At 38.8% G+C, this 12,142-nt stretch overlaps 1 protein-coding gene across 6 annotated transcripts in view; it reads left to right on the top strand.

Annotated features, from left to right (window-relative positions):
- Window positions 1–11,312, top strand: part of Vldlr (very low density lipoprotein receptor) — a 32,932-nt gene extending 21,620 nt beyond the window's left edge. For 2 of the 6 annotated variants that reach the window (XM_020164357.2, XM_020164354.2), the window contains 15 exons: window positions 266–637; window positions 722–844; window positions 931–1,053; window positions 1,483–1,602; window positions 1,706–1,831; window positions 2,324–2,495; window positions 3,031–3,249; window positions 4,406–4,524; window positions 5,269–5,408; window positions 5,717–5,858; window positions 6,447–6,593; window positions 7,643–7,738; window positions 8,092–8,172; window positions 8,999–9,168; window positions 10,664–11,312. In XM_020164357.2, the coding sequence (XP_020019946.2) occupies window positions 266–637; window positions 722–844; window positions 931–1,053; window positions 1,483–1,602; window positions 1,706–1,831; window positions 2,324–2,495; window positions 3,031–3,249; window positions 4,406–4,524; window positions 5,269–5,408; window positions 5,717–5,858; window positions 6,447–6,593; window positions 7,643–7,738; window positions 8,092–8,172; window positions 8,999–9,168; window positions 10,664–10,699 (2,186 nt within the window). In that variant the 3' untranslated portion in view covers window positions 10,700–11,312. The remainder of the gene's footprint in view (window positions 1–265; window positions 638–721; window positions 845–930; window positions 1,054–1,482; window positions 1,603–1,705; window positions 1,832–2,323; window positions 2,496–3,030; window positions 3,250–4,405; window positions 4,525–5,268; window positions 5,409–5,716; window positions 5,859–6,446; window positions 6,594–7,642; window positions 7,739–8,091; window positions 8,173–8,998; window positions 9,169–10,663) is intronic. The other 4 variants (XM_020164359.2, XM_020164355.2, XM_020164360.2 and 1 more) reach the window with 2 other exon arrangements.
- Window positions 11,313–12,142: the final 830 nt, after the last annotated feature.

Below are 12,142 nucleotides of genomic sequence, written 5' to 3'. Positions count from 1 at the left end.
CTCAAATTAATTTCTATTCTTCAACTATTTTTTTGGTTCTTTATTTCTGTTCATAACTTACAGTATAACTACATATTTTTACACAATGAGACTGTTTCCTCCTATTTTAGGATGCTGTTATTGATAAAAACATCACTATAGTTTTTAAGTTAAGCTAGGAAACTAAAATTAATGATTAAAGACCAGTGTATTCTATTTGGGACAAGAGTCTTGTTAAGAAAAAAAACAAAAAACAATTCTGATAAGGTGTCTTCTCTCTTAATAGGCAATATAACGTGTAGCCCTGATGAGTTCACTTGCTCCAGCGGTCGCTGCATCTCCAGGAACTTTGTGTGCAATGGCCAGGATGACTGTAATGATGGCAGTGACGAGCTTGACTGTGCCCCACCAACCTGTGGTGCCCATGAGTTCCAGTGCAGCACCTCCTCCTGCATCCCCATCAGCTGGGTGTGCGATGATGATGCAGACTGCTCAGACCAATCAGATGAGTCCCTTGAGCAGTGTGGCCGCCAGCCAGTAATACACACCAAATGCCCAGCCAGCGAAATCCAGTGCGGCTCTGGGGAGTGTATTCACAAGAAGTGGCGATGTGATGGGGACCCTGATTGCAAGGATGGTAGTGATGAGGTCAACTGTCGTAAGTTCCTTTCTAGTTCTGTAACATGTATCAGCTAGAAACTGTTTGACTGGCTTCATTCCATGGTGGTCCCTCCCTTTGTAGCTTCTCGGACCTGCCGACCTGACCAGTTTGAATGTGAGGATGGTAGCTGCATCCATGGCAGCAGGCAGTGTAATGGCATCAGAGACTGTGTCGATGGTTCTGATGAAGTCAACTGCAAAAATGGTGAGGATGTTTCCCTATTGGTTAGGCAAGGGGTTGTTCTGATTAGACCCACTAATGGAACCTCTCTTCCGCATTTCTCTTTATAGTCAATCAGTGCTTGGGTCCTGGAAAATTCAAGTGCAGAAGTGGGGAATGCATAGATATCCTCAAAGTATGTAACCAGGAGCAGGACTGCAGAGACTGGAGTGATGAGCCCCTGAAAGAATGTCGTAAGTGAAGGTGTTGCTTAAGGAAGGAGTTGGGAAGTTTAATTCAATCCACCATAGCACACCCTGCTTGATGCCTGGTTAAACTCAGAATGAACTAAAATTTCATTGTTAGGTTTGAGAATAAAATTTTATGACAAAGTTCCAGGCAGTGACAAACTAGTTCATAGGTGAACCTCCTTAAAGATAATTAATTACCAATAGAGAAACTTGACTCAATACTGCTTACCTAACTGGTAACTTGTCCAGGAGATTGGGGTTGATATTCTTCCCATCCACACTGAGATACGTATCTATAAAACAAATGATTAGAAAAACCATGGATTTGATCAAGCCAACTAGATAAGTTATCATACATAGCCTGTAATATGCATAAGACAAGTATCAACTGACAATAAGTTGTCAAGTGACTATGCTACATTTTTATTCCAGATGTCAATGAATGCTTGGTAAATAATGGTGGTTGTTCCCATATCTGCAAAGACCTAGTTATAGGCTACGAGTGCGACTGTGCAGCTGGGTTTGAACTGATAGATAGAAAAATTTGTGGAGGTGAGTTGAAGAAGAGAACACAGTCCCCTGAGGAGATGGGAAAGGGCAGTATATATCTAGTAAGCTATAGGAACAGTAAGACTAATTCTAATTTCCCTCCTAGATATTGATGAATGCCAAAATCCGGGAATCTGCAGTCAAATTTGTATCAACTTAAAAGGCGGTTACAAGTGTGAATGTAGTCGTGGCTATCAAATGGATCTTGCCACTGGCGTGTGCAAGGCAGTAGGTAAATGGACTTGGACTGGTGTACTCTGGTACCTTTGTGAGAAAGTGCTCATAAAAGGTACAGCAGTAACTGCAACAGTCAGACTAAACATGAAATTGGATAGCATTTGAGAGCAATGCTGGTAAATTAGCACAACAGGATAGGTGAAATAATAATCATCTCCTCATGCATCTGCCTTGGTCATTCCTTTTGTATATAGTACCATGGATAGTTAGCCACATTTGCTTACTTTCTGCTTCTGAAACTGAGTGCATTTCAAATAAGTAACATTGTTCATCACCACCCTTTTTTTGAATGCTGTAACACCAGGACTGCCCTGCTAAGCAGTGGGACACACTTGTAGGTCCCAGGGGCAGGAACTCTGGGCCGGCTCCTATTGAGATGTTCAGCGGTACCTTTACTTTCTAAGTGCTCCTCTGTGGAGAGGAGGTAACTTAGAAGGACCTTGTCTTCTTAGAGCAAAACTAAGTCAACCTGACTTGTGTCTTGCAGGCAAAGAGCCAAGCCTGATCTTTACTAATCGAAGAGACATCAGGAAAATTGGCTTGGAAAGGAAAGAGTATATCCAACTTGTTGAACAGCTAAGAAACACTGTGGCTCTTGATGCTGACATTGCTGCTCAAAAACTATTCTGGGCTGATCTAAGCCAAAAAGCCATCTTCAGGTAACTTTTAGTTCCACTCCTGGTATCTTGACATAAGTCTCTGTCACTTGGCCTGTTTCTCTCATCTCTAGCTCTAATCTAGCATCTAATTATCTTGGGAGTACTACATCCAATGGTGATTCTTTAGCTATTAAATTACTATCACTTGTTAATTTGAAACAAACCATTGTCTATGAAGTACAAGGTGACTACAGCTATAAGACTGTAGCAGATGACATCTTAATTTCTCATGTTTTCTCCCCTTTCTCTACAGTTAATTGTAGCTACAAATAGAAATGGTAGTAGCAACCTTTTCTTAATGGGACTATAGAAACTTGAATATTGGCTACTGAAACAAATACCTTCACTTAGAATTTTGTTGTGCTTGTACATAGAATACACATCAGCAACTAGGTAACCACAGTAGTTCTAACAAGCACTCTTTGAGGAGTGAACCATGGTATAGAGGCCTTGACCATTTTATAAGCAGAAACTCCATTCTCCAGGCTCTAACAGTGACAAACTCTTAAATTTCTTGTGACCTATTCTGTTTCAGTGCCTCAATTGATGACAAAGTTGGTAGACATGTTAAAATGATCGACAATGTCTATAATCCTGCAGCCATTGCTGTTGATTGGGTGTACAAGACCATCTACTGGACTGATGCGGCTTCTAAGACTATTTCAGTAGCTACTGTAGACGGAACCAAGAGGAAGTTCCTGTTTAATTCTGACTTGCGAGAGCCTGCCTCCATAGCCGTGGACCCATTGTCTGGGTTTGTATTCTATGTTTTCCATCCTTAGCCTTTTGGATGTTATCTGTGTGGGTCAGGAGCTTTCCTCATACATCCCAAGAGTTATTAGAAACAGAATTACCCAGTTCAGGATGTCAGTGGTGCCACAGTGGAGCAACCTCGGGATGGCCCCCATAAATGACAGATCCTCCCTGGCTGCCTCCTGTATGTCTGCTGTTTGTTGACATTAATGAAATGATACTTCTGGTTTCATGCATTATATAAACCAAAAGTTGCATCTGAACCATTATGCCCACCCAGTTTCTGTATAAGTAATTTTTTGTTGTTGTTGTTAAGCCTAAATGCTGAGATTTTTTTTTTTTTTTTTTTTTTGGTGGGAATGGAGTTTGAACTAAGGGTTTCATACTTGCACTGAAGGTGCTAACAAGCAGGCATTCTACCAGTTGAGCTATACTTCCAGTTTGTTTTTGCTCTGGTTATTTTGGAGATGGGATCTCATGAACTGTTTGCCTGGGTTAGCCTTGAACTGCAATCCTCCCAATCTCAGCCTCCCAAGTACCTAGGATTATAAAATGCTTGGATTTTCACAATCACATTGCCTCAAGGCTCCCATCTAAAAGTGCAGGTTGGTTAAAGAAATAAACAGGCCTTTCTAGAAACATTTCACTGAGGGGATTCTCTAAATTGCTACAAGTTAATATAAATAGTTTAGGAAATTGACTAAAGCTCACAGTTAACCCCAGTGAATTATCATTAGAACATAATCAACCAGTCTCTACCATAAAATTTAAAGGATATTCTTCTTTCACGCCTCTGAAAGAATTTACCATTTACAATGGAAACATATAACCTCATGACTAAATTTAACTGTTAGATTGATTTAGAATAGTACAGTTAATAAGGAGTTCATAAGGTTTTTTTCTATAGTGATGAGGATCAAACCCAGGGCCTCCCACATGCTAGGCAAGCACTGTGCCACTGGGCTACACCCCAGTCCTTGTAAATTCTTAGTGTTAAGTTTTATTTCCCCAGAACATAACTTAGACCCTTAAGTGTCACAATTTGTTTCTAGAATACCAATCCTGAGAGTTTTCTGTTTATGATAAACTTTTGTTTCAAGCTACAGCCTTATTCCTTCTAAACCACTGAAGCATAGTTCTGATTTAATTCTTCCCAGCTTTGTTTATTGGTCAGACTGGGGTGAACCAGCTAAGATAGAAAAAGCAGGAATGAATGGATTTGATAGACGTCCATTGGTGACCTTGGACATCCAGTGGCCTAATGGAATTACACTTGGTATGTAAGTTCTTCCTTCTCACCCACCAATTCAGATGTCTTTTTAGTGTTTTAACTTGTTTCCATGGCTAACTCGATGACTTTCCTGGTTCCTTCTATGGCAGGGAGTTTGGATGAAAGCAACTGAATGACACAAATGTAATGGTAGACAAAACAAATTTCATGTGCCATATGACAAGCTTGTTATCTATTTGGCCTAATATATGAACAAATTCAGTGACTCTTGGGAACTCTCATATGGAATACTCCAGGCACAGTGCCTTAGCATTTGATGAATTATAGGCTTTTTTTTTTTAGCCTCATGGGACCAATGTGAGAACTGGCAGAATTCATTTGTAGAGAAGTACTTTGCCAACTATATATTGTGAAATGACATAATATTAATGATGAGTAAATTTATAGAGATGAAATAATTTTATGTCAGTTCTGAGGTCACATTATAGGCTTATAACAGTTTTCTTCTGGCTTATCTGGGAACAACAAAATGCTACCCTCTTCTAACACTTTCTATAATGCAATGCATGTTAAATCAGTTACTTTGAGAATCTTAGAAACCCCATTAGTCTCCCAAAACAAACATAGATACAGATTTTATATGCTGCTTCACAAGTTTTATGGGGCTGCCTTAGGAGCTCCTGCTGGAGAAGGAACCATGGAAGTAGAATATTAGATTCCTCAGATATTTTAAATGGAAGCCAGAGCAGTAATAGCTCATTAAATATTGTCAATTTTTTTCCTGCCTAGATCTTATAAAAAGCCGTCTCTATTGGCTTGACTCCAAGTTGCACATGCTATCCAGTGTGGACTTGAATGGTCAAGATCGTAGGATAGTGCTAAAGTCTCTGGAGTTTCTGGCTCATCCTCTTGCACTAACAATATTTGAGGTAAGTCCTGTGCCTCATATCTAAGTGTATACTTTTGAATGACTGTAGCACTTTGCAGAGAAGGAACAGGCACGGAGGCAGAAGGGAGGAGCAAAGGACAACTTGAAAAACTGCCTTCATTTAAAGCTTGGTAATTCCTCAAAGTACTTCAAGAAACCTGAACTTGTTTCCCTTAAGTTTTATAACTAATGTCCATGGCAGCATTCAGTAATCTCAGTCTATTAAATGGCCAGTAAATAATGACGACCTTACATACTGACTTGTGTTAATCCTGGGTATACATGCTAATTGTAGGGACTTTGTTTCAGGATCGTGTCTACTGGATAGATGGGGAAAATGAAGCAGTCTATGGTGCCAATAAATTCACTGGATCAGAGCTGGCTACTCTAGTCAACAACCTTAATGATGCCCAAGACATCATTGTATACCATGAACTCGTACAGCCATCAGGTAGCATGAAGAAGCACAAATCACATTGACCACTTAAAAAGTGGAAGCATGACCTGGAACCTATGTATCAGTAGCTCTTTAGCAAGTCAACTTTAAGAGGGAACTTTTGCCTTCTTGAGCCTTACCCCACACACTTCACAGTTGATGTTTGGTATCTCATTTCTGCTGTTTTAAGTGAAATGGTTTCAGAATGTAACCTCTTAGCTCCATTTCAACCCTCACGATCACAGTTTTTATTTCTATTTCTTCCATATGTCCTTGGCCTTCAATCACTCTTTTTGAGCTTTTACTCTAAGCCTTGGACAAATAGTGAGAGCCAGTCCTGGTCCCTCACCTTCCTTCCCTATTTCCTTCCCTGGCACCTGTCTATTGAAGACACGACTCTTATTTTATTTCCAAGAAGCCTCTTAGAAGCTGATGTTCTTCCAGCACACTGTTGATACCTTGATAACTATTCTTCACTGATATTGGTCTCACTTGAAGGTTTGACAGAGTAGACAAACGTAGATTCCCCGGGGACAAAAGGCTTTATATGCAATGGGCGTTGGTATACCTATTTTAAAGAACATTTTTCTTTTTTCTGACTAGGTAAAAATTGGTGTGAAGAAGACATGGAGAATGGAGGATGTGAATACCTCTGTTTGCCAGCACCACAGATTAATGATCATTCTCCAAAATATACCTGTTCCTGTCCCAATGGGTACAATCTAGAGGAAAATGGGAGAAAGTGTCAAAGTAAGGCTTTTGTATTTCAACCACAAGCAAGACTTATGACAGGCAATATAAAGCATTAGTTATGAAACCGGGCATGGATCTTAGAAATTGTGTTTTGGCTAACTCTTAAGTTAAGATTGCAGAACATATTAGTTCTGAGTTGATTTCATTTGGTGCTACTCTTACATGGTGGTGTTCATGTCAGTATGTCATAACTGGCTTGTAACCCATTTCAACATCAGATGAATTTATGACTAAGCTGTCAATCAATATACCTCACTAATTTGTACCAGTTAGCCCCATAACAGCACTGAGCTAGCCAACTTGCAGGTAATTAAAGTCTTAACATTTCCCTCCATAGACAGTAGATTGAATTTATGCTTAAGGAAGGCCATGGTTCCAGGAAACATCGTGGCCTCAGTGGGTGACCATCACTTAAACTCTCACTTAAACCAAACTTATATGTTAATCTAGCTTTCAATTAGGTAGCAAATTAAACTTGCTTATTGTAAGCAAAGAAATCTTATGGTGAGTTTTTTTTAGCATACAGTTGTATAGGGGGAATACATTATGATATTTACATATGTGCTTACAATGTATCTTAAGTAGATTTACCACCTCCATCTTTCTCCCTTATTTCTTAGAACAATGTATAGGGAGATTTTTATTAACTTAATTCTGGGTCACAACAGGGACTAACTCAGTTGACTGAGAATGTACTAGCAAGACAATCTGGCCTTCCTGGTAAACCAGAGCATCATGAGAACATTTCTCTTATCTTCCAGGAGCTGGTGAAATTATTAAGAGGCATTAGTATGGCTTGGCATTTTTTCAAGTTGTCAAATTCTACATGCTGACTTCTCTGCCCAAAGTTTCATTATCTCTGGGATTTTTTGCATGAAGACTACTATTTCTCTTAATTTTGGTACATCTACTATGAAACTTAGTTCAGCAGTGGTTTGTCTATTTCACCTGGTGTTAAAATAACCTTTTGCATGGCTTGTCTGAAGTAAACAGCTAGCCATGTGGGAACCTTGGCATTAACCAGGTTCTTGGTTTTTATGATCCAGGTACTGGAACTACTGTGGCTTACAGTGAGAAAAAAGATACCGACACAACAGAAATTCCAGCAACTAGTGGACTAGTTCCTGGAGGTATTGGGTTCGGTACTGCAAATTTAATCTCAACTAACAGCCACATTCTTTATAATTTCAGTAATTAATGCAGCTTTAACTATTCGCTCTGTCCTGATTGGTAACCCGTGTTTAAACTCCAAGGATTTACAACCTGCATATCCTAGACTTTCCTGACTTACTAAGGCTTTTATTATAGAACTATTAGTGAAATAACTATTACAGTATATAACTCACATACTTCAGTCAGAGTTGTTCCTGTTATGCAATGGTAATAGGTGCTGAAGATCTATACTGGGTGCAAACATATGAGAATTTCTACCTGATGGGTAAATTTCTAAGTCTGAATTGATTAATTATAAACTAATTCCTTTTATTCCCTATAGGGATCAATGTGACCACTGCAGTATCAGAGGTCAGTGTTCCCCCTAAAGGGACTTCTGCTGCCTGGGCTATCCTTCCTCTCTGTAAGTAAATTCCCTTCATATGTGGATCTGTAAAATTTAAATATGAGATGTACATTTCTAGTTAATCTACAAGCACCTTCCCATGGCCTCTTATACTCTCATAGCATTTGTGATAATGGATTTCATTCACTTCCTCATCCAATGGTACACTAAGAGTCCATATTTTCTCTTCAGTAGTATCCTTTGCATAGTAAGGGGCAGGAATAATGTTCACCAGTTACATGAAAGGTACATATTGCTTTACTTATACTTGTTAGCTCATCCCACTTGTACTAAAGTACCTTTAGTATAAGAGTTCTGTTCTATTTCCCTTGGAAATGTATGTTACGCTTCTTATAGAGGAAAGGTACAAATGTTTAAATGTTTTCTGAAAGTGTTATAGGTGTTACAAAGGATATATTAAAAGCAGTTAAGGGTTTTCAAACCAAAGGATAAGGGCCTCTAAAAGCTATTATCTGAATTCCAAAGGCATTTCCTAAAATGGTCTCCTTGTCCTAGATTACTGAAGTCCCAGCTATACACCAGGACTACCTAAATAACTCCCCAGAAGCTTCTACAGTTTTAATTCAGTCAGCCTAGAGATGGGGCTCAGGACTTTACACTTGCCTGGATGAATGTGGCTAGCTCAGAGCTCCAGTGCAAACAATACAACCACTGAGCTGAAATAATTTTAAGTTCATGGATTATCTCTACTCTAAGTACTAGTTATCCCATCTTCCTAAAACATGAAACTTTTATTAATGTCAACTATTCTGGATCCCTGAACAGTATCTTTTTCGTGTGTTCTAAAACTATACTTCATTTAGTCACCCTATGACTTTTTCAGTGCTCTTAGTTATGGCAGCAGTGGGTGGCTACTTGATGTGGCGGAATTGGCAACACAAGAACATGAAAAGCATGAACTTTGACAACCCTGTGTACTTGAAGACCACTGAAGAGGATCTCTCAATAGATATTGGTAGACACAGTGCTTCTGTTGGACACACTTACCCAGCAGTAAGTCAAGCTTTGTGTCTTTAACACCATTGTATGAAGGGAGTCTTTTTGGAAAGGAGACCACTAACTCAAGCTGTAGCTATCTGGGGTAGAAAGAGCCATTAAGATAATGGAGTCACTGAAAATTTCATCCACGGCCTGGCCTAGATGTCTAGCCTGTCAGAACACAAGTCAGTCAGTTCAAAAACATCTCACTTATATAGGATGGCAAGTAGAATTTAATATCATCACTGTACTAGTTGAGTTTTTCTTATTGTTTGGTGGTATTGGGGATTGAATTTAGGGCCTCATGCTTGATAGGCAGATGCTCTACCACTTGAGCCACACCCTCAACCCTTACTATTTTGGGGTTTTTTTAAATAGAAACTCACATTTTTGCCTGGGTCCACCTAGACTTCAATCCTCCTGTTTGTGTTTTCGATCCTTCTGTTTGTTTAAATGGTGTCTTACTGACATTTTGCCCAGGCTAGCCTCGAACCATGATTCTCCTGATCTCTGCCTCCCAAGTAGTTAGGATTAAAGGCATGAACTACCATGTCTAGGGTCTGGTTGAGTATTTTGAGGTATAGAAACAACATGTAAATATTGACACAAACCAAGTAGCTTTTGAACGGTAAAATTCCTTGCCTACTGGATGCCTGAAATTAAATCAGCATATCATACATACAGGGACTGTGTACTGGGGAGTTGGTTGAAAGTCAGTGTATTGAATAAGAGTCACTTAGCCAAAAGTACTAAAAGCTTTACTTATAGAAGTACCCCAGCCCACCTAGTATAGTTAGCATTTCTTTCAGCTGTGGAAGTATTCACATGTCCTTTAAATAAAACCAAAATGCCTATTTGGCCTCAAAATAGGGGATAAGCTAAATAAAACATGCGTTGGGCACTCCCTTGCAAACTCTCCGATGAAACATGGAGTGATGGTCAGCTCATAGTATACATGTCTTCACATTTTTCTTCAATGTTTGTGATCCTTAAGTACAACAGGCAAAAATCAACCACACTATTGTCACTCTTTACCAAGCAGGTACAGACAGATTAAGTATCCCCCATCCAAAATCCTTGGGATTTTAAGTATTCCAGATTTGGGATTTTTTTTTCAGATTTTGTAATACTTGCATATGCATATTATAGTAATCTATGTTGGTGATGAGACCTAAATCTGAACACAAAATCCATTTGTGTTTCATGTATACATTATCCATACAACTTGAATGTAATTTTATGTCACATTTTAAATGCACATTCATTTTAACTGCAGCCAGGCCAGATGTGGAATTTTCCACTTGTATTATATTGGTGCCCAAAAAATTTCAGAGTTTGGAAGTACACTCAAATTAAATGCATGAGTACTACAAATCAATTCTGTTTTATATCTGACTTCCCTTTTTTCAGTCTTTGAATGACCAACTCAAAAGCAAAGTCCATTTTAGAGACTAGAGTTGCCAGCAATGAGTGATCACCAAGCTCATTCCAGACTTTTTCCTTTCTGCAGATATCAGTTGTAAGCACAGATGATGATCTTGCTTGACTTCTGAGACAAGTCTTGACCTTTGAGGTCTAAACCAATAACACCCCACATCAGAATGGTAACCGAGCCAGCGCTGAAGTCTCCTTCTTCCTCCCGTCTGGAAGAACATCAAGATATCTTAGCATGGATCAAGCTCCTGTACTTGACCATTTTTATATTACTTTTGTAAATATTCTTGTCCACATTCTACTTCAGCTTTGGATGTGGTTACGAAGTATCTGTAACCCTTGAGTTTTTAGACAGTATTGCCACTTCTGGCCAAATATGCACTTTCCCTAGAAAGCCATATTCCAGCAATGAAAATTGTGCTATAGTGTATACCACCTGTACATACATTGTATAGGCCATCTGTAAATATCTCAGAGAACAATCACTATTCTTAAGCACTTTGAAAATATTTCTATGTAAATTATTATAAACTTTTTCAGTGGTTGGGACAATGGCAATAGGATAAAACGGGTTACTAAGATGAAATTGCCAAAAAATTTGTAAACTAATTTTGTACGTATGAATGAAATCTTTGACCTCAATGGAGGTTTTCAAAGACTGAGTGTTCAAACTACTGTACATTTTTTTCAAGTGCTAAAAAATTAAACCAAGCAGCTTAACCATGGTTTGTGCCTGTTCCTCCAAGGTGAACTCCCATGACAGCCTGAGTAGTATCAAGTGTTCTAATTAACTGTAAGAGCTACTGTTCTTGATGTTGTAATTGGTCTAGTTTATCTTACAACTAACTACTAAAAAATGAGAAATCACTAAACATTTGTTCCCCCAAATATTTCTTACTTTTTAAGATCTGGTACCCAGAATTCCTGTTGCTTATAGAAGACTTCCTTTTCTCATTTGCTTTCTGATCTAGAAACATGTGCTAAGATTCCTATCAGTTCTCTTGTTTTTCCTGAAGTCTGTGTTGTCCATGTTCTGCCATGATATATAGGTCAAGTGCAAGTACTTTCTAAGGCATGGAAAAGGGCTTTCTTATAAAAATCTGAATGATCTTACTATGAAGAAAGATAGGTAGGATAAAAAATAGCATCAATGAACAATCTAAGACAGTGATTCTCAGTGTGGTCCTAGAAAAAGCAGCACCTGAATTGCTTGGGAGCACAGGAGAAATGCAGATTCTTAGGGCTCACCCAAGACCTACTGAATCAGAAACCCTAGAAGTGGGGTCCAGAAATCTGAGTTTTCACATCCCTTCAGGTAATATTGATATAACCTAATGTTTGAAAACTGCTGTTCTAATGTGATTTCATAGAGAATGTAACTGTAATATTTTCAAAGTTGCCAGCTTGGATGGCCCAGAACTGTTTTCTTCTATAGGCAATTTCTGGAACTTTCAGGATGAAGAACAAATAAGGAATAAATTGGCGTGGGAAGTTTAGTGAGTTTCACATCTGGCTGGCCATCACTTCTTTAAAGTCTCAACATGACTGGAAGCAA

The sequence above is a fragment of the Castor canadensis genome, chromosome 13 (genome assembly GCF_047511655.1).
Source record: "Castor canadensis chromosome 13, mCasCan1.hap1v2, whole genome shotgun sequence".
NCBI lineage: Eukaryota > Metazoa > Chordata > Mammalia > Rodentia > Castoridae > Castor > Castor canadensis.
This window is presented reverse-complemented; position numbering and strand designations above follow the sequence as displayed.